This window comes from Triticum urartu, chromosome 5A, assembly GCF_056163025.1.
Source record: "Triticum urartu cultivar PI428250 chromosome 5A, HENAU_Tu73, whole genome shotgun sequence".
NCBI classification, from domain to species: domain Eukaryota; kingdom Viridiplantae; phylum Streptophyta; class Magnoliopsida; order Poales; family Poaceae; genus Triticum; species Triticum urartu.
This window is the reverse complement of record NC_141877.1, coordinates 6,763,448-6,787,424: the sequence shown is the minus strand read 5'-3', so window position 1 is coordinate 6,787,424 and position 23,977 is coordinate 6,763,448. Positions and strand designations below refer to the sequence as shown.

The window sequence follows — 23,977 nt, the reverse complement described above, 5'->3', positions numbered from 1 at the left end:
CATCTTCATCATCGTAATCGCTCTCCACCACCGCCACCGAAGCCACCATCACCTCCATGACCATCACCATCAACATCATCACTCTCCACCACCACCACCCATTCTCCCACCGGCACCAAAGCCATCAGACCTTGCGGCTATCATCCTTCTCTTCAAGACCTCTCTCCTTGCGATATCATGTCATTCTTTGGTGATGTCGTCCATGTCATTGCGGTTCATAGTCATGATCTTGTTCTCCTCGGCAAGGGCTTTTCTCTCCTCAATGGCGGCCTTGCACAACCCCTCTTCCTTCAGTAGTTGCCACTTTTCTTACTTCTCTTGTGCCTTCTTCTCGGCCAACTCCTTCTTTGCCTCCAATGTCTTGGCCACCACCAACTCATTTGATTGCACCATGGCATCTATCTTGTCACGCAAGCTTGATGCCTCTAATTCCCTCTTGATCTTGTCCTTGGCTTTCTTATTTCCATCGGGCTCGTTCTTGTTTCTTGGGCCATCTTCATCATCATCATCCATCTCGGTGAGTGAACCTCTTCTCAAGGGGGTTCTTTATCAATCAACTCCCACTTTTGGCTATGTTGAACCAATTTCCAACAATGCTCTAGTGCAAATGACCTGCCATTGGAAGCTTCCATGTCCTTGTACGTTTCTTGCACAATTTTGTCCTACAAAATGAAAACAATGTAAAATATGTCACATGCTACCACTCCAACGGCTACAAATAATTTGCACTACAATGTGAAAACAAACTCACATAATCGGATTCAATGGTACCACATGGAGGTGCATTGCGTACTTACTCCAAGCAAGCAACCCACCGGCTACAAATAGGCTTGATCACGTCCCAACGACCATGAAGTGACCTAAAGGTGCATGGTGTTCTGTTGGGATACTTTGTCATCATGCGGAAGAACCAATCCTCTGTCTTTTGCCAATACCGCTTGGCGGTTTGGTCAGTGTCGGTGCACACATCAAGAGACACCGATTCCCAAGCCTTGATCTTCCAAATACGTGTAGTTCTTCAATCTTGCACACGCTTTTGCTTGCTTTTGGTCGAACACCCCCTTCTCAACCTCCTCCACCTCATCTTCTTCCTCACCGTGACCATGCACGCCACCATCCATCTCATTGTAACCGTAGTCATCGATAGAGCTTGATCGATGTCGACGGCGTTGTCATCCAACAAGTGCACAAACTCGTTAGTCGCATCATGCAAGCCGTCGCTACAGTTTCACTCAACAAGTCACGAACAAGTGCAATGGCAAATAGTGAAACATGTAGAAGAAATCGAAGTATCATACCTTGCGCCCATTTCGTCAAACACGTTGGCGGCGGCGGCGGCGGCAGCTCGTCGGCGGGCATCCTTGGGGTAGCTCTTGCCGGGGCTATAGGGGGAGCTATTGGCAGGGTAGCTCTTGCGGTCGCCTTCGTGCGTTTCACACCCAAAACCTTGCCTTTATTCGTTGGTGTGGGCCGGACCGGATTCACTACGGTGGCGGAGGCGGGCGCGCGTGCCTTCCCGGCAGGGGCTGCGGGAGCGCCGCCCTGGACGACGACGTTACCCTGCCGCTTGCGAGGATGCGACGACGGGCGCGACATGGCGGGTGAGGAGATCTGCCGGAGGGGTTGGCGCGTGGATGACTTCAATGGTGACGGGCGATGGCTGGGAGGCTTCCATGACAGCGACAGGGCGGCCGGGGATGGTGGTCCGGAGCGGGCAGAGGAGGATCAATGGCGGTGGAGGGAAGGGGAAGCGGGAACTGCCGCTCTCCCACCGAAAATCGTTGCCGATAGGGGTCAAGCTCAGGTCGGCTCCCAGCCCGTGTATCTAAAGGTTGAAGACGAAGATTTATCGCGCCCCGCAAGTTTTTTTACACGCCACGGGCCGATATGGTGTCTATTTGGATCACTTTTTTTGCGCAAAACCGTAAACTGACGGTCCGGTTTTACTAGTTGTTCATTTCGTTCTTATTTCTTCGGCTTTATTTGTTCCTTTCTTTGTTTTTTGTTTCTTTATTAGTTTTCGTTTTTCTTGGGTTTTTTTGTCGGGGGGCGCGCCCTTCATCCTTGTGGCTGGCTGGTGACCCCTCTCTGGTTCTTTCTCCGTTCAATATTTTTTATATATTTTAAAAATAAGCTTCGTGAAGTTTCAGGACTTTTGGAGTTGTGTAAAATAGGTCTCTAATATTTGCTCATTTTTCAGTCTAGAATTTCAGCTGCCGGCATTCTTCCTTTTCATGTAAACCTTGTAAATAAAGGGAGAATAGACATAAGTATTGTGATATAATGTGTAATAATAACCCCTAATGCAATAAATATCAATATAAAAGTATGATGCAAAATTGACATATCACTAGCGCACCAGAGTAACAACCATCACCGACGAGTAAATTCATAAATCGGAAGGATCAAACCTGTAAATACCTAAACAAAGACGAACGACGATCGGATCCAAACAGATCCACCAAAGACCAGCATTGACCAAATCCACGAGATCTGAAGACATGCTTGTCAGTGCTAAATCCAACAGTCTTGGGTAGAGGGTCCTGAGATGATGATCTCGGCTAGATGGTAACATGAAGTAGAGAGACACGATATTTACCCAGGTTCGGTCCCTCTCAAAAAGCTAAAACCCTACGTCGTGTTTTTATTGTATTGATTGTGATGGGGTACAAAGTATATGATGATATAACTCGAGATTGTATGTGAATGTAGCTAAGTTTCTTTGACCGTACGAACTAAAACCTGATGCGGAGCATCCCTCGACCATCCCCACGGACGTTAGGTCAACTTCACCGCGCGACCCCAAACGGACGTCCAGTTTGGCCGGATTTTGTCCCTTTGGGGCGCCGATGTGTTCGCCCATATCCGCGTTTGTCCGATGGGTCGTGGGTGCGCCCAACGTGCGGCCGCACCCCAATACCTGTCCGGGATGGACGTGAATAAAAAAATTAAAAACATAAATAAAATGACTAAAAAAGTAAATAAACGCAGTTAAAAAAACATAAAACATATATATAGGGGTTACAGCCACAAAACGGCCTAGTTTATCGGCCCACTTAAATGGCCTAGTTCATAATTAACATAAAACCAAAAAAACGCCTCTCGCGCGCTCCTGCCGCGCCCGTCGATGCCGTGGCCGTCGCCGTCTTCACTGGCCGCCGGTGTCGTCGTCGTCACTGACGAGGTCGACGTATTCCGGCGACGTCCACAGGTGAGCCGGCGGTCCGTGGTGCACGGGGGCGGCGGGCTGCAAGGTGGCCGGTGGTGCCTGCACCACTTCCTCCTGAGGCGAGGCCTCCCGCTCCGGCGACCGCGGCGGTGTGGGGCACCAGTTCACGGCCCCCAGGGCGGCCGCCATCTGCTCAGCGGAGCACGACCAACTCCACCCCTAGCCCACCAGGTCAGGGTGCAACGCGGCCACCGGCGGCTTCTCGGGGATGGCGACGTCGCCAGCCGCAGAGAGGGCCATCGTCGCCTCGAGGTCCGCCCATTGGCGCTCGTCGTGCGTGTGCATGGAGTCCTCCAGCACACGCGCCATGAGCCGGGCCTCTTCCTCCGCCGTCATGCGAGGGGGTAGGGATGGCGATGGAGATGGCGACGGCGGCGGTGTGGGCGTCAGGCCGCGGACCCGCGTACGCCCGCGCGCCCGCCTGGGGAGCCACTCGGGGCTCACGTGGCCGCCGCGGCCCCGTTGACGTGCCGGCGAAGAACGACGCCCGCCGCACGTCATGCTCATCGCGGAACCACGTGTCCCACAATGTCGAGTCGGGGCGTACCTCTCGTCGTGGTAGAGGTCGTCCGGGAGGAGGCGGCGGCGGCGGCGGCGCTCGATCTCCTGGCAGCGCGCACGGCCGCTCTGCGGGACGGGCGAGATCGGCACGCGGTCGGCCGACAGATGCCAGTTATTGGGGAGGTGGACGTCGCTCCAGGGCAGCGGCATCCTCGTCTCCTAATAACGGCGGCAGACGGCCGCCTCGATGTAGTGCCGATCGCGCGAGCCGGCGGCCATGGGCGCGATGGAGAAGGCGGGCGGCGCGGGGGCCCGGCGTGGTGGCGATGGCGACGCGGGCTCCTCTTTCTTCACCGAGCTACGGCGGCGTCCCGACGAGGAACCAGCCTCGCTGTTGTGCTTGCCTTTGCGGCCGTAGTTCCAGAGGCCCATGGCTGCGGGCGGCCGGCCGGCGAGTTCTTGGCTAGGGTTTGGATTCGGCGCTGTCGGGTTTCAAGGAGGCCGTGGGGTGGAGTGGGGCAGTGTGGACGACGATCCGTCCACGCTTCCCACTTAAAGAAGGACGGCGACCGTTCGACGTGCGGATGACAGGTGGGGCCGCTCGCTCGTGCGCATTGATGTGGGCGGGTGGGAGGTAGGTGGCCGCCTGCCACGCGGCCCCGACGCAGACGAGGCGCGCGTCCGTTTGGTGTCCGTCGCGACCCAAACCTGGCGCAAGTTTGCGCTCGAAATGGGCCGGCCCGGACACAAAACGGACAAGATGGGCCCGGGCCGTCGCGCGCTGGGCCGCCTCCTTTGTCCGTTTTACCCCAAACAGACGGGGCCAGACAGGATAGGGTCGCGCGGTGGAGTTGGCCTTACCTCGCCACCGCAAACACGAAGAGGCCCAATGACAAGAGCTCGCGCACGTGCCATCAAAATCGGGGTTAACTCCTTCCTCTTCGAACTCCATTCGAATTCACACGAGAGTTGGGTCCTACCTCAAACGGAAGTGTTATGCATTCTTAGGTACCAAGGAGATGATCGTGACAATGTGAGAATGGAGACGCCAGCATCTACGGAGCAAGAGAGGGAAGAGAAGGACGAGAAGAACGAGGAATCGGAGTTCCTGGACACTCCGGGTGCCCAGGCCCTCTACCCCCGGGTGCCCGGCCACCGGCTGGAAACCGGTCCTGGCCTAGGGACATGGATGTTGGGGCGGCAGTTCCGGGCAGCGGGCTTCACGGTTGGCTTTCCGGCAGGCTCCGTGGTGGCGGTGGTGGCTCCATCTCTTGGTCGTGTGGGCGACAAGGGGTGTAGTGGCGGGAGGCTCAGATCTGCACTAGCAGTGCCCAGCTCTGGGGTGGACAAGTTGGCCATTGTTGGGGTGGTGGCTCGGACTCCTCTTGGTGGTGTAGTTGAGTGTCCGAGTGAAAGGTTCGCGCTTCTGGTGTCGGCGTCGGTGACGCCTGTGGGCGCCGCTTGCTTCTTAAATGCGTTGTCGTGGATCTCGTCCTTGTGCCAGGGCTTCAGGTGAAAACCTTTGTCTGTCATCAGACTCGGCAGCGGCAGCGCTTTGCGCCTTCATCCTCCTGGGGGTGTTGTCATGGAGCTCAGGAGTCTTCGCTCGGGGTTGGAAATGTATCTGGCTTGTTCTAGGTTTTTCTTATATCTTTTGATCTGCTTTGTAAGGGGGCCTCCCCACTATATTATATCCTTTGGCCATGTACTTTGATTTGTTGCTTTATGTATAAAGCGGGGCGAAGCCTATTTCAAGAGATGGGTTCATTATCGGTAGGCCTGGTCATTTTTTTGGGAAAAGGAAGTCCACTAGAGACGATCTTACACTTAGTAGAGCGTGCCATAGTGTAATCTCTAAGGATGTACTCCCTCCATTCCAAAATATAGTGCGCCCGCGCTTCCCGAGGTCCAACTTTGACCATAAATTTAACCAACGAGACCAACTGCGGCGGGAGAAAAAAAATTATATAATTGAAAACTTCTTTTGAATATGAATTCACTGATATAATTTTTGCTCCCGCCGCAATCGGTCTTGGTAGTTAAATTTATGGCCAAAGTTGAAGCACGGGGATAGAGGAAGCACTGCATTGTGAAATGGAGGGAGTAGTGATTTTCTGTCATGAGCTGAGTCACTAGTGTTGAAGGTGCATATGAGATTCCTTTTGAAAAAAAGGATTGCCCCGGCCTCAGCATATAAATGATGCATGCATCCATATTATTAATCAAAAGGTTGCACAAAAGGTCTGTGACATAGTGGTCGCTTTAAAAAAAAAGCCAAAATAAGATGATAAATAAAGTTGTCACAACCGGCAAAAATTGAACAAGATGACTAAACACGTAGTCTATTATTCAGCTGTCATCCAAACCAGTTATAAGTATCCCGTGCTACCATCTTCTATTGATTACACCCAATAGCCATATGATCTTTGGCTTCCACATGATTGAGTAACGACCAGATACGGATCCAAGCAGTGACTCTGTATTTAACCTGGAAAAGAATTATAAGAATTTGTCTGTTAAAAATGATGCCATTTGTGCAGTTCCATATAGCCCCGAGCAATGCACATACTCCTATCCGAATATGTCCTGCAATACTTGGCTCCACTCTATCTAGCCACGATCCAAATAACGTGTTAATACTAGTTGGTGGGTTAACATTAAAGGATACATGAACCGTACCCCACAAAAGTTTGATGAGAGGACATTTGAGAAAGAGGTGTTATATATTTTCCATTGTTGAGGAAATCGTTAACTGGTAGCTGCTCGGTTGGCTGGTGAGTAGGGGATTAATAGGCTAATCGGCAAGTTAATCGGCCATTTAATCAATTAATCGGACGATTTATCAGGTAATCGGCTACTCGGGACCTTATGAATAGGGATTAATCGGCAAGTTAACTGGTTAATCGGATGAATTTCTTGAACAGGGATATTTTCACCTTGATCACAAAAACAACATCATTTACACCCCCCATCTTCGCTTGACTAAGTTAACCTTAATTAGAATAACTTCCTTGTGCACAAACCACAAAAATATTTTAATTCTCAAAGATACTTTAATCTTCTAAATATGACTTGATTTTGGGATCGGGCCCGAATTTATTAAATCTAAATACAAAGACTTGACGGAGAATATCCCATTAACGGATAATTTCTAGTGAATCGTATCTGGCTCATCAGAGAGGTGACCATCCATCAACCTCCAGACGAGATGTGACCAGTTGTCCCATCCGTCACCTATTAAGGACCTTCTAGATTGGATATTCAAAGGAAGGGACTGTAATATTGTAGCAACATAAGATTCCTTATGTTGCACAATATTGTACAGAGAAGGGTATCATGTGGCTAGTGGCATCTTCCCCAATCAAGTACTCCCTTCGTCCCAAAATTCTTGGCTCAGATTTGTCTAAATACGAATGTATCAAGTCATGTTTTAGTATTAGATACACCTATATCTAGACGAATGTAAGACAAGTTTTTTGGGACTGAGGGAGTATCTTTCCAGAATGTAGTCTTGGTACCGTTCTCAAATATAAATTCAGTTTTACGGAAGAATGCAGCTCCCGCTCTCATCAGCGCTTCCCAGAAAGGAGAGTCATTGGGTCTGACCTGACCGTAACCCGGCCAGAGTCTTTGAACCCAGATACTTATTTCGCAAAATTTGCACCCCACATTCTTTCGGTCTCAACAGAAAAGTCTGTACAACCATTTGCCGAGCAAGCATCTGTTCTTGACCTCTGAGCTTCTAATCCTTACCCTGCCCTGGCCCTTGGGTCTATAGATAAAATCCCACTCGAAAGCCGAGTCACTAGTGTTGAAAGAGCATATGAGATGATATATTGATTACACTTTTATCATTGTTTGGTTTAACTCTTGTGCGTAATGCTGGATGGAACCGGGCAGTGGGCGCTCCTTTGTTTGTCTGTCATTTTATATTTTTCAAACGTGAGTGAGTGGGTGAATACTTTGGCCTCGGTTTCTCCTGGTGGCTGCTCGGTGGTGGGCCACCCGCACATCCTTTCCCATCCCATCATCAACGGCTAGCTGAGTCAATCCGTTTCCGTTGTTGAGGTTTTTTGGATTTGGATCTTGCTCCCCGCCCTTCCGACACCGTCCACACTCCCCTCGGTGCTCTACTGAACTGCTGCGTCATACTAATAAGGAAAGCACAAATGGGTTTCTGCTCAGTTCGCTATAAATATTGCCACCTTTGGAGTTCATCGTCTCATCTCTGGTTAGGGCATCTTCAACGCTAGTCACCGAGTGGGCATCTTGAAATGTCCAAGTCTACTTATCCGCCTATTGACCAATGAAGGGAGAAGGAAAAAAAAGGAGAAAAGATACTACCTCCGTAAACTAATATAAAAGCGTTTAGAATATTAAAGTAGTAATCTAAACACTTTTATATTAGTTTACAGAGGGAGTACAAAATAATACTAGGTTTATGATGGGCTTGAGGCTGAGTTGACGGCGTCCGCAGACGTCTGGACCTCCTCACAGCTCCTTTGATTTGACGAGACTTTGTGAGATTTCAGACAGTTCGGACATTTGACGGATTTTTGATGATCCGTGTCGAGGAAATGCACTCGCTCTTCTCGTCCGGCGACGAGCGTAGTCCACATACGGCACCACTCCTTTTCACGCCACTCTTTTGTTTTGCTTGCTTGAACAACAAACGAAAATAACTTGACCAAAGTTGCGCTGCATTATTAGGGCGTAGACAGCAAGGGTAGGGCACTAGCCGAGCTGAGGTGAGAAGCCACTATTGACTGTTTTTGTCTAATCTCCCCTCCCTCCCCTTGTTCACCCCTGTTTTTCTTTGGGGGGTTGTCCTAATGCCATCCGTTTATGCCCAGCCAGATGGATGGCTTTTTACTCCAGCTGATCCGAGGCCAATCCTGAGTGTTTTGTCTAATTTCCCTTTACTTAGCCAGTCCCCTTGTTTTGCTCGAACAAGAACAAAAATGAAAAAAAAAGACTCTGGTAATGGATGGCACTAGTTCCTCCAGTTGAGTTGAGCTGAAGCCACTTCTCACTGCTTTTTTTTTGTCTAAAGCCAACTCCAGCGCGTGACCCATCTTGTTCGGATGCGTTCGTTTGGGATAAAACGAACATACCAAACAGCCCAGCGCGCGGACGTAAACGGACTTTTATCCGTTTTTTGTCCGCTTTTGACCCATCCCCAGTTCAAGTTTGGGTCGCTTTTAAGGTGAAACGGACAGCGCGGATGGGCGGCCATGTGCGTGTGTCCTCCCTTGGCTCGCCCGTCGATGGCACAGGGATCCATTTTTCTATCCGCCACTCCCCCTCCAGCCGCACCCCTCCAATCTTGCCCCTCGGCGCCGCCGCCGCTGCCATTGTAGGTGTGCAGCTAGGACGCGCGCTCGCGCACCCCCCTTTCCCTGACACCCCCGAGCTACCCAACCACGGTCACCTGATTTGCACACCCTGCGGCCGGATTTGGAGCGGATCCAGTCGGGTTTGAGCTCGTTCAGCTGTGGAAGGTCGCGCCGTGCCATGGACTGGCCGTGCACCGGGCCAGAAGGCCCCGGCAAGGCCACATGCAGGTACTGACTCCGCCTCTAGCCGCTCGGATCTACACCGTCGACGGTCCGCCAGTAGATACATGAACGGCGGTCGGCCGGACTCGGTGCTGACCCAAAAGCTCGCCGGCACGCCGTTGCCACTCATTAAGTGCGATGACTGCCTAAAGAAGGTCTTGCGTCGCGTGTCTACAATGCCGAAACATTCCGGATGAGTGTTCATCAAGTGCTCAACCGATGAGGTATGTGCTACTTTAGCTTCCGTTGTGCTCTCGGATTTGACTAGTTGTGCCAACTTAAAATTTTATTGTGTAGAATGGATGCAAGTTTGGGTATTGGAAAAAAGAGTACATCGATATATTGATAGAGCACAATTTAGTAGATGTTCGTGCATTTTTATCTAGCATAGAGGCTAGAGATGAGACTAGTGCACATGTTGCTAGAATAGAGGCTAGACATAAGACTAGATACGAGGAAGCAACGTATACTTCTTTAGACTTGAAGAAGAAAGAAGCACACAAGATCGAGCCTCCGCAGATCAACAATGAATGCATCGAGAGGGCACTGATCCAACTTACGAGAACAATTATGGAGGCTGGTTATCTTCTAAATTATATTCTTGTGGTTCTTGTTTTTTCTTATCTTGCTTTTCTAGTCAACATTTGGTGATATATTTTCATGTATTAAAAATCAATGATGAAAAAAAAGATATGTGCTTGAAAAAAATATACATCAATGGGATACGACTGGGATGTGTCTGCGTGTTGGACACACGGTCACCGGATCTTAAAAATGACTCGAACATAATTTCATGCCTCTATCTAAACGGACAGAATGCGAATAAAACAGATGTCCGTTTGAGGTGGTGCGGTCTAATCTTGAAAGCGGCCTGCGGCCTCCGACTTTTTCGAAAGCGGCCACGACCCCGCCGCGTGGACCACGAGCCCCTGCGTATCTGACTGGGCAGCGGGACCACGGACAAGCATGGCCCCACGGGTCAGGCGCTCTACAGTGCCCCGCCTGGGACTCCCACACATGCGCAGCAATCCAATAATTAAAGCCTTGCCTTGGCTAGCTTCTCCCACACCTCACTCTCACTCCCCAAGCTCACTCACTCAGCCACTTCAAACCCCTCCACCCCAAACCCCAGCCACCCACCATGGCCGCCAACCCCGGGAGCGGGACCAAGAAGCTGAGCGGCGGCAATGGGGGCGCCGCGGCCCTCCTCCTCTTCCTCCTCCTCTGCTGCACCGCGTCCATGGCGCTCACTCCGGACGGTACCGCATCCGCCGCGTTCCATTCCCAATCCATCTACTGTGCTGAATAAATCTTCGCTGACGTGACGTGGTGGTCGGTCGCAGGGGAGGCGCTGCTGGAGCTCAAGGTGGCCTTCAACGCCACGGCGGGGCAGCGGCTGGGGAGCTGGCGGGCCGCCGACCCCAACCCCTGCGGCTGGGAGGGCGTCTCCTGCTCCTTCCCGGACCTCAGGGTCCAGTCCATGTACGCTCCTGCCTCCTCCTCCTTCTTCTTCCCCCCTTCCTCCTTCTCCATTTTAGATCAGATTCATTAGACCGAGTAGTGGCATTTTTGGTTTCTCTGGATTGGATTGTTGCGTGGGTGCTCGCTGGCACGGTTCCCCATGCATATGTGTGTGTGTTCCTTCTTGGATTCCTTCCTTGCTTTCTAGCCCCACCCGTGAATGAATGAATAACCTCTCCCTTTGTTTTTTGGGTGTGTGTTTGTGTGGCAGAAATCTGCCCTACATGCAGTTCGGAGGCATCATCTCCCCCAGCATCGGCAGGCTCACCAAGCTGCAGAGACTGTAAGATTTGATTGGTTTCATAGCTTCCCCCACAAACGAAATCCACTCTGTTTAATTTTTCAGAGCTCTGAAACCACCTGTTTTATTGGCCTCACACCCCCTGTTTCCTCTTTCTTCAGAGCTCTGCACCAGAACAGCCTGCACGGCCCCATCCCCGCCGAGATCAGGAACTGCACCGAGCTCAGGGCGATGTAAGTATGCCACCAGTATACCATCTAGTAGTTCATTGGATTTGTTTTCTTTTGTTTGCTACATTATCAGTTTGCTGAAAGAAAATGTGGGTGTTCTGACTGTCTGCCTGTATGTTCTTCAGTTACCTGAGAGCCAACTACCTGCAAGGCGGCATCCCTCCGGGGATCGGCGACCTCACTCATCTCACCATCCTGTAGGTTCTTTGGCACCACAATCACCCCTTTGTCACACATTTTGACGCTCTAACATGCTGTCGGTCTGATGACGAACGTGTGTCAAATAAAAATGCAGGGACCTGTCCAGCAATCTGCTGCGGGGCGCGATACCGGCGACGATCGGAAGCCTAACTCATCTGCGGTTCCTGTAAGTTGATGCTGGTGTGAATCTCCATGGCAGTGTTTATAACTTGAATTGACAAGAATGCTGATGCTGAACTTGATTTCACAATGTAGGAACCTCTCCACCAACTTCTTCTCGGGAGAGATCCCGAATGTCGGCGTCCTCGGAACCTTCAAGAGCAGCTCGTAAGCTTAGCACTGGCCTCATCTCCATCCAGTTTGTGTGCCTTTCTTTTTGATGATGTCGGTGCATGTTGCAAATATGAATGAGTGGTATCTTTTACGTAGTTTGTACCACAACTATACAGTACTGGATCAGCCTGTTTTTAATGCTCTGGTGTGTTTCAAATGCTGCAGGTATGTCGGAAATCTGGAGCTTTGTGGGCTGCCCATCCAGAAAGGTTGCCGTGGAACCCTCGGGTTCCCTGCGGTGCTGCCGCACTCTGACCCCCTCTCCTCCTCTGGCAAGTCTTAAATTCTAATGCTGCCTTGGCAATGTGGGGACTAATTTTTGAATTTTGCTAGGATCTGTGCCACTGACTGATGTGTTCATTTCTTTTGGTCACAAAACAGGTGTTTCTCCAATCACCAACAATAATAAAACCTCGCACTTTCTGAATGGCGTTGTGATCGGTTCAATGTCAACCATGGCCATCGCGCTGGTCGCGGTGCTAGGCTTCCTCTGGGTATGCTTGCTGTCCAGGAAGAAGACTGGTGTCAACTATGAGAAAATGGACAAGCAAACTCTCCCAGATGGTAATGAAAAACCGACACCAACTATGTCACTTGATTAAATTTGTCAAGTCTCACTAACTAACTGCGTGATGTCTTGACGACTTAGGTGCAAAGCTTGTGACATACCAGTGGAATCTTCCGTATTCGTCGGGCGAGATCATTAGAAGGCTGGAGCTGCTTGATGAAGAGGATGTGGTTGGTTGTGGCGGGTTTGGTACGGTGTACAAGATGGTGATGGACGACGGCACGGCATTCGCTGTCAAGAGGATTGACCTCAACCGAGAGAGGCGAGACAAGACTTTCGAGAAGGAGCTCGAGATCCTGGGCAGCATTAGGCATATCAACCTTGTCAATCTGCGAGGATACTGCCGGCTCTCCACAGCTAAGCTACTCATATATGATTTCATGGAGCTTGGCAGCTTGGATAGCTACCTCCATGGTAAGGCCCACTATATCTATATATCTCTCAAACATACTAACTAATATTTCATCATTATGGTTGCAATGCCATCTTATGTTGACTGGTGCTTACTCTGCTGTGTTACCATTACCAATGGCAGGAGATGCGCAGGAGGATCAGCCATTGAACTGGAATGCACGTATGAAGATTGCCCTGGGCTCCGCTAGAGGGCTGGCGTATTTGCACCATGATTGCTCGCCGGGGATCGTCCACCGGGACATCAAAGCCAGCAACATCCTTCTGGACAGATGCTTGGAGCCACGCGTGTCTGATTTCGGCCTCGCGAGGCTGCTGGTAGACAACGAGACCCACGTAACCACCGTCGTGGCGGGCACCTTCGGGTACCTTGCACCAGGTACTCGTTCTCTCTATGCTAGTTCACATTGTAACACATTTGTTAACTAATATTTGTGCATTACTTTGAGGGAAAGATGTCTTGTTAATTCCTGTAAATTCCTTCGACACCATGGAATTGCTGTGTAGCTTATTGTTAAGAAATTTGGCAAGTTCTGGACAATAAATAAGTAGCTTATCTTTTCATCTAATCTGATAAGAGAGGTCATTTTAACTTTGCTGCCAGAGTACCTGCAAAACGGGCACTCGACCGAGAAATCAGACGTGTATAGCTTTGGGGTGCTTTTGCTGGAACTGGTGACCGGAAAGCGGCCTACGGATTCTTGCTTCCTCAGCAAGGGTCTCAACATCGTCGGCTGGGTAAGTAAAGCAGTCTTGTTCCAAAGCTGTAACCAACTCCAAAGAAGCCTCCATCCATGGCCTGGATCCCAAAACAAGACACTCTGATGAATAATCCACTGTGTGATGTCTGAACTTTTGGTTTACTGTGGCAATGCATGCAGCTGAACACGCTGAGCGGTGAGCACCGTCTGGAGGAGATCCTGGACGAGCGGTCGGGCGACGCGGAGGTGGAGGCGGTGGAGGGGATCCTGGACATCGCGGCCATGTGCACGGACGCCGACCCGGGGCAGCGGCCGTCGATGGGGGCGGTGCTCAAGATGCTGGAGGAGGAGATCCTGTCGCCCTGCCTCAGCGAGCTCTACTACGAGCAGCACCTGGAGCTGTGAGCTCTCTGGGCCGGCGAGTGGGTTAGCTAGCGCTAGCATAACGGTGCCTGTTGTGGTGGTGATGCGCATGGCCGACCGATGATGGCCTGGATGGAAGGATTCCAAGTTTTGTAGATATGCTTGATGATGAATCACCACCACCACCGTGTGTGTAGGATGGACTCAAGTTGGCATCTCTAGACTAGTGTGTGGTTCTTGGGCCAGAACCAATGCAGCAACCGACTGTGCTTTTTGTACATAGGGTTCGGGATCTTTGAACATTTTCTTTCATCCCTTTTTTACGATGCGGTTGCTTCTTCATCTGAGCTTGATTTTTGCTGCGTTTCCCCCCTTTTCCATTTTTCCTTTTCATTTTAGCTGCATTTTGACTGCATTGCCACTTTCTTTGAACCAAATCACGCAGGTGAGACAAGGGTGGGTCAACACCTTTCTATAAGCAGCTGCTAGTTGGTGGTCTCACCTTTGTCAACAGCTTAATGGTGGTTTAGGAGTAGTACTAGTATCATGCAGTGGCATTAGCCTTTATGATTAGTTTATGAGAGGCCGTGCGTGCGTGCATTAGTTTATTATTGTTAGAGAATCTGTTGCCGATGGAGTGGCTCCAAATATTCCAGCTTTTCTTGGGCGAGCAGGAATCCTGGCTGCTGCACAATGCTCTAAGATTAAATTAGTGGCCGCATCCATCCACGCTTGGAAAGCCGAGCGAGCCCCTCCTACTCGAAATCGCCATCGCTTTGGAGACAAACTAGTGCAGCTTGCTTCATGGGGCGTGAGATCTGAATGTATGAATGTTGACGCCATGTTCAAGATGGAGAATGCAGCAGTTTCTTCCTTGTTGGAAACTTGAGCTAGTACAAATGATTTTTCAGACAGTGGCTTGCTCCCGACTGTAGGAGTAGCAGTAGCAGGCCAGAACAGTCGAGCGAGCCCCCCACCACGGCTTTTTTTTTTTGAAATAAAACATCCTCTTTATTTATTAGTAATAATGGTTACATCGTCTATAAAAAAATTTACAATATCATTCATAGGTTTCTCAAACCAATCCCCTGTTTCAGAAAATTTAGCTACTCTAGCAATTTCATGAGCTACTTTATTTGCCTTCCTATTACAATGTTCAAATCTAACTAACGGAAAATCACAAGCCATAAAATAACAATCATCAAACACAGCTGCCGCCGCTCCCGCTGTATGTCCTCCATTCTTCATCGTGTCAATTACTTCCATATTGTCGGAGTTAACAACAAGTCGGTTGCCTCCCGCTTTTTGTGCAAGTAATAACCCAAAACGTAGTGCCATGGCTTCTGCTGTTAAAACATCTGCACACCAATCCATCTTCCAATTCCCTCCAACAATAAATCTTCCTTTATCATCTCTAAGTACAGCTCCCGCTGTGCCTCTAAGCATGTCTTGATCGAAAGAAGCATCGACATTTAATTTCACAAAACCTAGAGGGGGTCTCGTCCATCCCTCTATTTTATTTGTTGCCTTGGAGGATTGGGCAATAACATAGTTCGTCGTTATAGCACGGGCTCCCATCGAAATTTGGTATGTATCTTGGGTCTTCTCCTGATGGACTAGCGAACGTCTTTCCCATCATAAATACCAGGCTGTTACAGCGATCAGTTCGCGAACATTCTGTATGCCCACTGTAGATAGCTCATGTTCTGGCATAAAAAGTAGAGATTCAAGTACTGCCTCTCCTGCACGATCGACCGCACATGCTTTTTTAATGGCTTCGTGTAGTCCCAGTTTCTCCCACACCTCTTTTGCCTTTTGACATAAAAATAATAAGTGTTTAGTATCTTCATGCCCGTTCGAACATGATGGGCAGGTGGGCGAAACTTTCATATGTCTATTAGCAAGTGTAACACGACACGGGAGGGTTCCATGTAAGGTACGCCAAATAAAAATCTTCACTTTTGCTGGACAATATAATTTCCAAATCTTGCTCCAAATAGTATTGACATTTATTCCTCCCATGCCATCTGAGTGTTGCAATTTCCTCCCATGTTGCGTTTTCCATTCCTCCAGATGAGCAGAACGAACCGTGAACAGTCCATTCTTTGTAAAACTCCAAGCTATGAAATCCGACATGTCATATGTGGGGAGGGGGATCATAAGCACCCTCTGGACATCAATTGGCCATAATGTTTGTCTTACCAAATCTTCATCCCAGCAATTGTTGATTGGATCTATAAGATCAACAACTTTTGTTAGAATCTGCCCTTTTCTAGGAGTGATAATTTTCCTATTTGCCCCATTCGGGATCCATGCATCTCTCCAGATATCAATATTCTGTCCATTACCAACTCTCCAAATATAACCTTTTTTGAGAGAATCCACTCCGGCCATAATGCTTTGCCAAGTGAAAGAGGATCCTTTTTTCAGACCCGCATTCATTAAATCTCCATATGGAAAATATTTAGCTCTCAAAATGGTGGCACATAGGGAATCAGGGTTATCAAGCAGGCGCCACGCTTGTTTGGCTAACAAGGCCAGATTGAAACAATGTATGTCTCGAAAACCCATTCCTCCTTGGTCTTTAGGTACACACATCTTCCACCATGCCATCCAATGCATTCTCTTCTGAATGTCTTCGTCACCCCACCAAAAATGCGACATCGCGTCAATGATTCCTTTACAAATCTTTTTAGGAATTTTAAAGACGGACATTGCATAAGTTGGGATAGCTTGTACAACCGATTTGAGAAGGATTTCTTTTCCTCCTGCTGATAGCAACTTTTCCTTCCAACCACTGATTTTCATAACAATTCGATCTATTAAGAGTTGGAAACAATCATTTTTGTCCATACCCACATTTGAAGGCAGACCCAAATATTTGTCATTGAGAGCTTCAGTCATAATGTTCAGAATAGTACATATATGTGCCTTATCTTCCACTTTCGTGTTGGGACTAAAATATATACTAGATTTTTCAACACTCACCATTTGCCCTGATGAAACACAATAAGCATCCAAAACTGCTTTCAGCGCCTCCACGTTCATGGAATTAGCTTGCATCAGGATTAATGAATCATCCGCGAATAGGAGATTTGAAATAGATGGGGCATCTTTGCTAACTTTAATTCCGGAAATTGTCGACAACACAACATGCTCTTGTTGCTTCTCCCATTCCTCCTGAATGCTCATTATCATTATCATTTCGACATCCTTGTCGTCTAAATCCGATGAGTCAATGAACTCTTTTGTATATGAATTCGTCAAGGTCCTATCATTTCTTCTGTTTGACTCCTCCTCTACCGACCTTCTCTCTCTGTACCTCTCGATCAAACTCTTGATCGATCATCTTGTAAGCCACGACAACATCCATATAAATACAAGTGCGGCTCGAGAAAAGGGTTTAACGCTTCCCACAATATTTTACAAAGCTATTCATTTTTTGAATATTTGAGAAATAGGACCACCCACAGGATGGATCCGTTGAAGAAGTGGATTGAGCCTAACCGGGCGGCTAATGCTCAAGGGTGTGAGCTTGTCACGGCTAACCTGCTTATAACGCTCAAGGGTCTGGCCTTGTCACTTATATACATACTTTTAAATCGCGGGCGAAATTACCGCTATAGCGGCGCTATCGCGGTTCAGAATCTTCCCCGCGATTTGCTTCCTTCCCAAAGTCGTGGGTGATCGCGCCAATTTCGCCGGAGATCGTGACCTTCCTTCCTATAATTTCGCTGCCAATTTTCTTTCAGCTAAACTCCTTCGCCCGCGATTTAAAAGTATGCTTATGTCGGGTTTCCTCTGATTGTTCCACATATGCAGGTGGAGCTTTACAAGAGGAACGAGCATCGTAAAATTCCTATGGACGAGCACATATGCAGGTGGAGCTTTACAAGAGGAACGAGCATCGTAAAATTCCTATGGACGAGCACATATGCAGGTGGAGCTTTACAAGAGGAACGAGCATCGTAAAATTCCTATGGACGAGTTATTTTAAATCATCCGCCCAACATGAGTGCATAAGCAACATTGGAGGGCTGTATAGAAGGACGTTTCATGAAGCTTGCTGCATAGAACTACGATCAAGTTGTCGAAGGTGGTGTCTGAAGCATTCCATTCAAATCCTGGCTCTTGTCCTGTCACGCGAAGGCCTGGAAAATGGATAGCGTACTGTCTTTAGTTTCAGCTGTGATTTAGCAGTTGATGGATATGTTTTGGTTCATTGTTCTGCTTGTAACAATGGTACTAGAAGTGAAGCTGTTTGTGCTTTGTCGGCCGGCGTGCTGGTTTGGCGCTCGGTGATGTGTTGTTATCTTTGTTCCAGACCTCTAAATCATGTGAATCTAGTTTCATTATTAGAAGGGTTAACAGTTAGTAATTTGCTTCGAAATATCTTGTCTGCCGTGCGGTATGTGCCTTTTGTTAGTTGGTATCTTGGCTACTCGTATGCTTTCTTTACTCTTTGGAATTACATCTTTACTAGTGAATACCGGTTGCTACTTCAACCATTTTTGTATGCTACTCCCTCTGTTCCATAATATAAAAATGTTTTTTTTACTTTTTTACTCCACTAGAACCAATGGATGCTTAAGTTGATAAGTAGTTGTCTTTGTTTTAGATTCTAGATGTTCTAACCCATTTCTTTGTTTTGTTGCCACGGAAGAACAAAAAATAATGAGATTAAATAACTTTTCAAGTAAAAAAAAAAGTGTCAACCATACCAACTCATGGCTTCAAGTCCTATACAAGAAAATTGTTTCTCACTCCCTCTTCCTTCTTCCCAGGCAATCATCTTTTCCCCCTTCACCTTTTTTCTCACCATCGGACATCGGTGTGTGAGCACTCTTTTCAATCTTGTACTTTTATGTATTATATATACTCCCCCCATTTCATATTAGTTATGGTTGATTTAGTATAAAGTTGCTAGGTCGTACTAGTAATATATTTTTGAGGGAGAAGAAAGACAAAGGATTAAATAAAAGGAGTGCCAAGAACTCATTCAGCTAAGATATAATTTGGTCTCATTCACCTCATATCATTTTTGTTGTTGTAGCCTGTTTTTGTTGTGCAGGCCACACCCATAGTTGCTTCTAGTTTCATTGGGCCACTGGGCTGATTGTTGGTTGTCATTTTTTTTAGATTGTTGATTTGTCTAAAAATTAGCTTGGCCAGTTAAGGAGCGGTGACAGTTAAGTCGTGGGTGCTCCTACATCTCGCATTCAGCAAGACAAGAGGAAGTCTCACAGAAGGTGACTCTCTATTGGGCTGGCCCATCGCACCGCCGATCACAGGCCACAAGACATATTCTCGTTTTCTTTATGTTTTAATGTTTTTTTACTTTATTTTTATTCCCAAATATTCTATATTACAATAAATACTTTACATAAAATATTTCAATAAATTTTAATCAAGCATTTAAAAAATGTTAAATTTTAAATGCATATAAATAAATGTTCATTATGTATACAAAAATATACAACATGAAATGTGTATAGAAAAAATGTTGATCATGAACTTGAAAAAGGTTAATCTATGCATTTAAAAAAATGTTCAACAAGTGTTCAAAAAATGTTAAACATGTATATACATTTTTTGACCATGTATTCAAAAGATATTAAACTTGTATTTGAAAAAGAAAACTTAAATGTGTATATAAAAATGTTGACCATGTATTAGAAAATGTTAAACTTTTTTTTGAGCAAACACGGTGGGGAAGGTCCCCATTGTAACTCTATTTTCATTAATATGATGAGGCAATTACATGAGGCTTTACAAGGATGTGTTCAAAGTAAGGCCAATTCTACAAGTAATCTAGCCAAGACTGCATTTCTTGTTTCAAGCTAGGTTTTGCCTTTTTGAAGATCATATCAAAGTGTTCCTTGAAACTTGATGTACATAATGCCATGCTCTTTGCTTTGTGATCAAATATGATGCTATTTCTATGTTTCCATAGGCTCCACAAACCTGCAATTAGGCATTCTTTGAAGCAGCTGACATTATTCTGCCTTTTTCCATCCATGAGCATCTCTGTGAGGTCATAGTTTGTGTTCCATCGAAAACTAATGGCCAGCCAAAAATTCTGGCTGAAATCACAACTGAAAAATAGGTGAAGTAGGTATTCATTAGGCTTATCATCACATAATACACATCTACAGGTCTCAAAAAAATGTTAAACTTGTCTTTCGAAAATGTTAAATATGTATAGAAAAATCCAAATGATAAGTATCACACGTGTGGGACGAAGCACTCCGGCCCTGACATTTTTTACAACTAAAGTTGCAATCCGAAAAGAGAAAACAAACCAAAAAAAGAAAAAAAAACTGAAACTTGCCCTCCGAAAAGAAGTTGCCATGCTTGACTACTAAAGTTGCCATCCTCGCATCACTAAACTTGCCTTCAAAAATATTTTGAGTTGCCATGTGTCCGTGCCACACGTGTGGCACTTATTAGGTTCTTAAAAAAAATCTTGACCATGTAATCAAAGAATGATGGAAAAAAAATGATCATGTATATAAAAATGTTAGCCAAGCATTAATAGAATGTTTAACAAGTATTTGAAAAATGTTAATCAAGCATTTTTAAAATGTTAAACGTGTTTAGAAAAAATGTTGACCATCTATTCGATATTTTTAATATTGTATTAAAACATGTTAATTAAGCATTTGAAAATGTTAAATGTGCACAGAAAAAAAATTGACCATATATTAGAAAATGGTAATCTTGTATTTAAAAAGTTTTAATCAAACATTTGAAGGACTTTGAGAGTGTGTATAGGAGAAAAGTTGACCATTAAAAAAATTAATCTTGTATTTGAAAAAAAAGTTCATCAAGCATTTGAAAAATGTTTAAAATGTGTATAGAAAAAGTGTTGACCGGATATTAAAAAAAATATTAAATGAGTATTGTAACAATGTTAAACGTTTATTGGGAAAAATAAAAAAATAAAAAATAAAATGAAAAAATAGAAACAAATATTTTTTTTTGAAAAAAGATGAAAAAAATCGGAGAAAAATAAATAAAAGAAACACAAGAAACCAAAGAAAAAATAAAATAAAAAAATAAATAAACAAATGAAAAAAATAAAAAGTTCAGAGAAGAAAAAAGAAAAGAAACAAAAGAAAACGTAAAAAGGAAGAAAAAACCCAGAGAAAACCGGTTCGAATCGCCTCGGTCACTCCTCTAGTACTAACCATGAAGGAAAAAACAAAAAGTACAGTGAAAAGACTAAACAATCAATTTTTCAATATATGGTAAGAAGTGAATATTAAGTAAAAATATAGTATATTGGGAAAAGGGAAAAGAGTGGGACAATGTTCTACTTAATATATTATATTGAAATATGAAAGAAAAAGAAAAAGAAAAAAGAATAAGGCCACATCGCCCAGCTCCGTAGACAAAAAACAAAAGTCAGAAGTCATGCACGTGGGCTGACCTTGAACCAGATGAGCCGCGTCGGTAGCACAAGAGAAACGCACAACGGGAGTGCAATCCCGGCGCGTGAGTGGTAATATCGCGAGCTTGATTACCGGCCGGAGACGCGCCTGCCTGCCTGCCTGCCTATAAAAGGGCTCCTCCTCTCATCTCACATCCACTATCCATCAGCTGCATCAATCACTTGAAACCAAACCAACAAAAACAAACATTCTCTCCTGATCCGGCCGGCCGATCGACCATGGGGCGCCGCTCTGGTACGTTTCTCCGCACGATCTCCTCATTATCCATACCAAATGATCTATGCGTACGTCTATATCGTCCATGCATACATATTTTGAAAATCTCTCGTATGCATGCGTGCGTGCATGCCATGCAGATCTTGTCCGTTTTGATTGATGGATCTATCTACCGAGATGTGCATATCCAGATCTCTGTGTTTGGTTCCATTTCCAAGACACAAACACTACCGGTTGATCGATGATGCAACGATGGGTCTGATGAAATTCGCGTGCGTGCAGGAGGAGGAAGACCGACAGCAACGCCCCCACCTCCATCATCGGATCCATCGGCTCCGCCGTCGCCGACGGGGTCGGGTGGGGCGTCGGGACCAGCATGGCGCACCGGGCCATGGACTCCATACTGGGCCCGCGCACCGTCAGGGTCGTCGAGGAGCCGGCGTGCGGCGTCCAGAACCAGGCCTTCAGCAACGTACGTGCATACTATCTTGTTTCAGTCTCTCTTTTTTCTTTACATGCAGGAATTGGGCCAGTTGCCATCATCGATCTAATCTTGGTACGCTGGTTGATTGAACCTGTGATGTGTGCATGTGTATGCAGTGCATCTACGGCAACGAGAGCGACATCAGCAGGTGCCAGCTGAACTACTTCGACCTGCTCTGCCAGTGCCGCCGAGGAGGAGGAGGAGCGTCCACCATCGCCTGAACCCTAAGATCGATTATTACAGAGCCCTACGTCTCAGCCAGATTGATAGCCAGATGACCCTACTAGCTTGTTTCCTTCCGGGTCTTCAGTTTCCTCGTGTTGCTCATTGACTTGTCAGCCAGTCAGCCGTTCGTCCTTGAATAATAGAGTGAACAAGATATGCCTTATCTTTGTAACAGAACATTTTATAACTCTTTGGTTGTGCCCTACGTGGTAGACCAATGGACCACCGAGAAAAAAAATGATTTTGGGAAATATTAACGGGCGGTCGTCAGATATTAAGACAGTTCCATCGATTGCATCAGCTACCGTTCCATCTAAAGTACGCGTCTTAAGGCTCAAAGCAGCAGCCACGTCACCGCTTTCTTCTCAATCGCTGTGGGTTCTGTTGGTGCAAACGCACACTTTATCCTTTTCTCTCCTCTCGAGGCCATTTCCACTCCCGCAACTGCTGGTTCCCGATGCTACTACCCCTCTCCTCTCCGGCGATCGCTGGTTCCTGAGGCCACCACCCCTCTACTCTCCGGCGACCGGTGCTACCCCGAGGTCACCGGCCATCAAATCCTCGACGACGACATCTGCACGCGCTAGGTTTTACCGCTTTCCATTGCTCGAATTTTGCTCATGTTGCTATTTGGCTTGCATAACAAAGAAATCCTGCTGTTGAACCAAGGCGCCCTTCATTTGTAGCAGACTAGTCCGCGCCTCCTCCCGCCGTCTGACTTCTTCCAGGCGGCCTATAGTAAAGAATGTCATCATCGTTGCAATGCATAAATGGGCTTTCATGTACGTGGAAGAATGAAGATCAATGAAGCAGAACATACCTGCACTTGGCAGGTCATAGGGACATGTCAAACCAAGATTGAGCCCATGTCTTCACATGATTCCCTCTCTTCACCTTGAAGTGGGGGATTAGCACTCTAAGTCCAAAACCTTTGTGCTGGATAGTCTTGCTTGTTTGTGAAGGAAGCGCCACATCAAAGTTGTGTACTAGATCTTTTCACATCACACCACCCTTGTATACATATATTAGGGATACATGCAAGTGGGGATGGATTTCCGACACTCCCTCGCGTGTTTCCGGGCCAAAACCCTGATCCGTGGGCCACACGACGTCCAGCCCTTTGACTAGCTTCAAAAGGGTTTAGACAATGGGGCCTTTCTCTTTGTTTCCATTAGGGTAGGCCATAGGGACATGGAAGAGAAATATTGAGCCCAAGTCTTCAAAAGATTCCCTTTGATCGCCTCGAAGTGCGGGATTCATACTAAAAGTTCACAAGATTCCCTCTCCATAGCTAAATCATATGCCCCTAGCCGAATTCTTATAAGTATTTGTCCTCTCTTTTGTTGCTCAGGGTTCTATGACCAATTATAACACACACAAAGAGGATAGTCCAGATGGAACCACTCCTTTTCAAGAAAAGCTAGGGGGTAGACGATTATGGGCTTATCGAACAGAAGACTCATCAAATCGCTTGAATTATGGTCGGAACAACTTATCTTTTTGCATGTGGTCCTAATATGGGTACACTACAGGGTGTGAAGATTACAAGGCAATACCACAACTTTAAAGTGGCAAAGTGGCGGTAATTAGAAAGCGAATGTGAAATAAATTGAGGGCATCGAAAGGCGACGAAATCTAGCCAGGAGAGATTGAGTGAGAAAGAGAGGAGAAAGAAATAGAATGCAATAAGTAAATATAACCGCAATGAAAAACCTCAAGTTATTTTTGCACTAAGATAAAC

General features: G+C 46.7%; 2 protein-coding genes across 2 annotated transcripts; both read left to right on the top strand.

The window, feature by feature from the left end:
* Positions 1-10,348: 10,348 nt before the first annotated feature.
* LOC125506831 (Leucine-rich repeat protein kinase family protein) lies at positions 10,349-14,199 on the top strand. Its single transcript, XM_048671535.2, has 13 exons — positions 10,349-10,547; positions 10,632-10,770; positions 11,021-11,092; positions 11,212-11,283; positions 11,406-11,477; positions 11,576-11,647; positions 11,737-11,808; positions 11,980-12,086; positions 12,196-12,378; positions 12,464-12,796; positions 12,918-13,172; positions 13,398-13,531; positions 13,675-14,199. The coding sequence occupies exons 1-13, from the start codon at positions 10,430-10,432 to the stop codon at positions 13,897-13,899; spliced, it is 1,854 nt and encodes a 617-aa protein (XP_048527492.2). The 5' UTR covers positions 10,349-10,429; the 3' UTR covers positions 13,900-14,199.
* A 7,100-nt stretch (positions 14,200-21,299) lies between these two features.
* LOC147967395 (uncharacterized) lies at positions 21,300-22,431 on the top strand. Its single transcript, XM_087523112.1, has 3 exons — positions 21,300-21,361; positions 21,810-21,999; positions 22,128-22,431. The coding sequence occupies exons 1-3, from the start codon at positions 21,300-21,302 to the stop codon at positions 22,230-22,232; spliced, it is 357 nt and encodes a 118-aa protein (XP_087379238.1). The 3' UTR covers positions 22,233-22,431.
* The last annotated feature ends 1,546 nt before the right edge of the window (positions 22,432-23,977 follow it).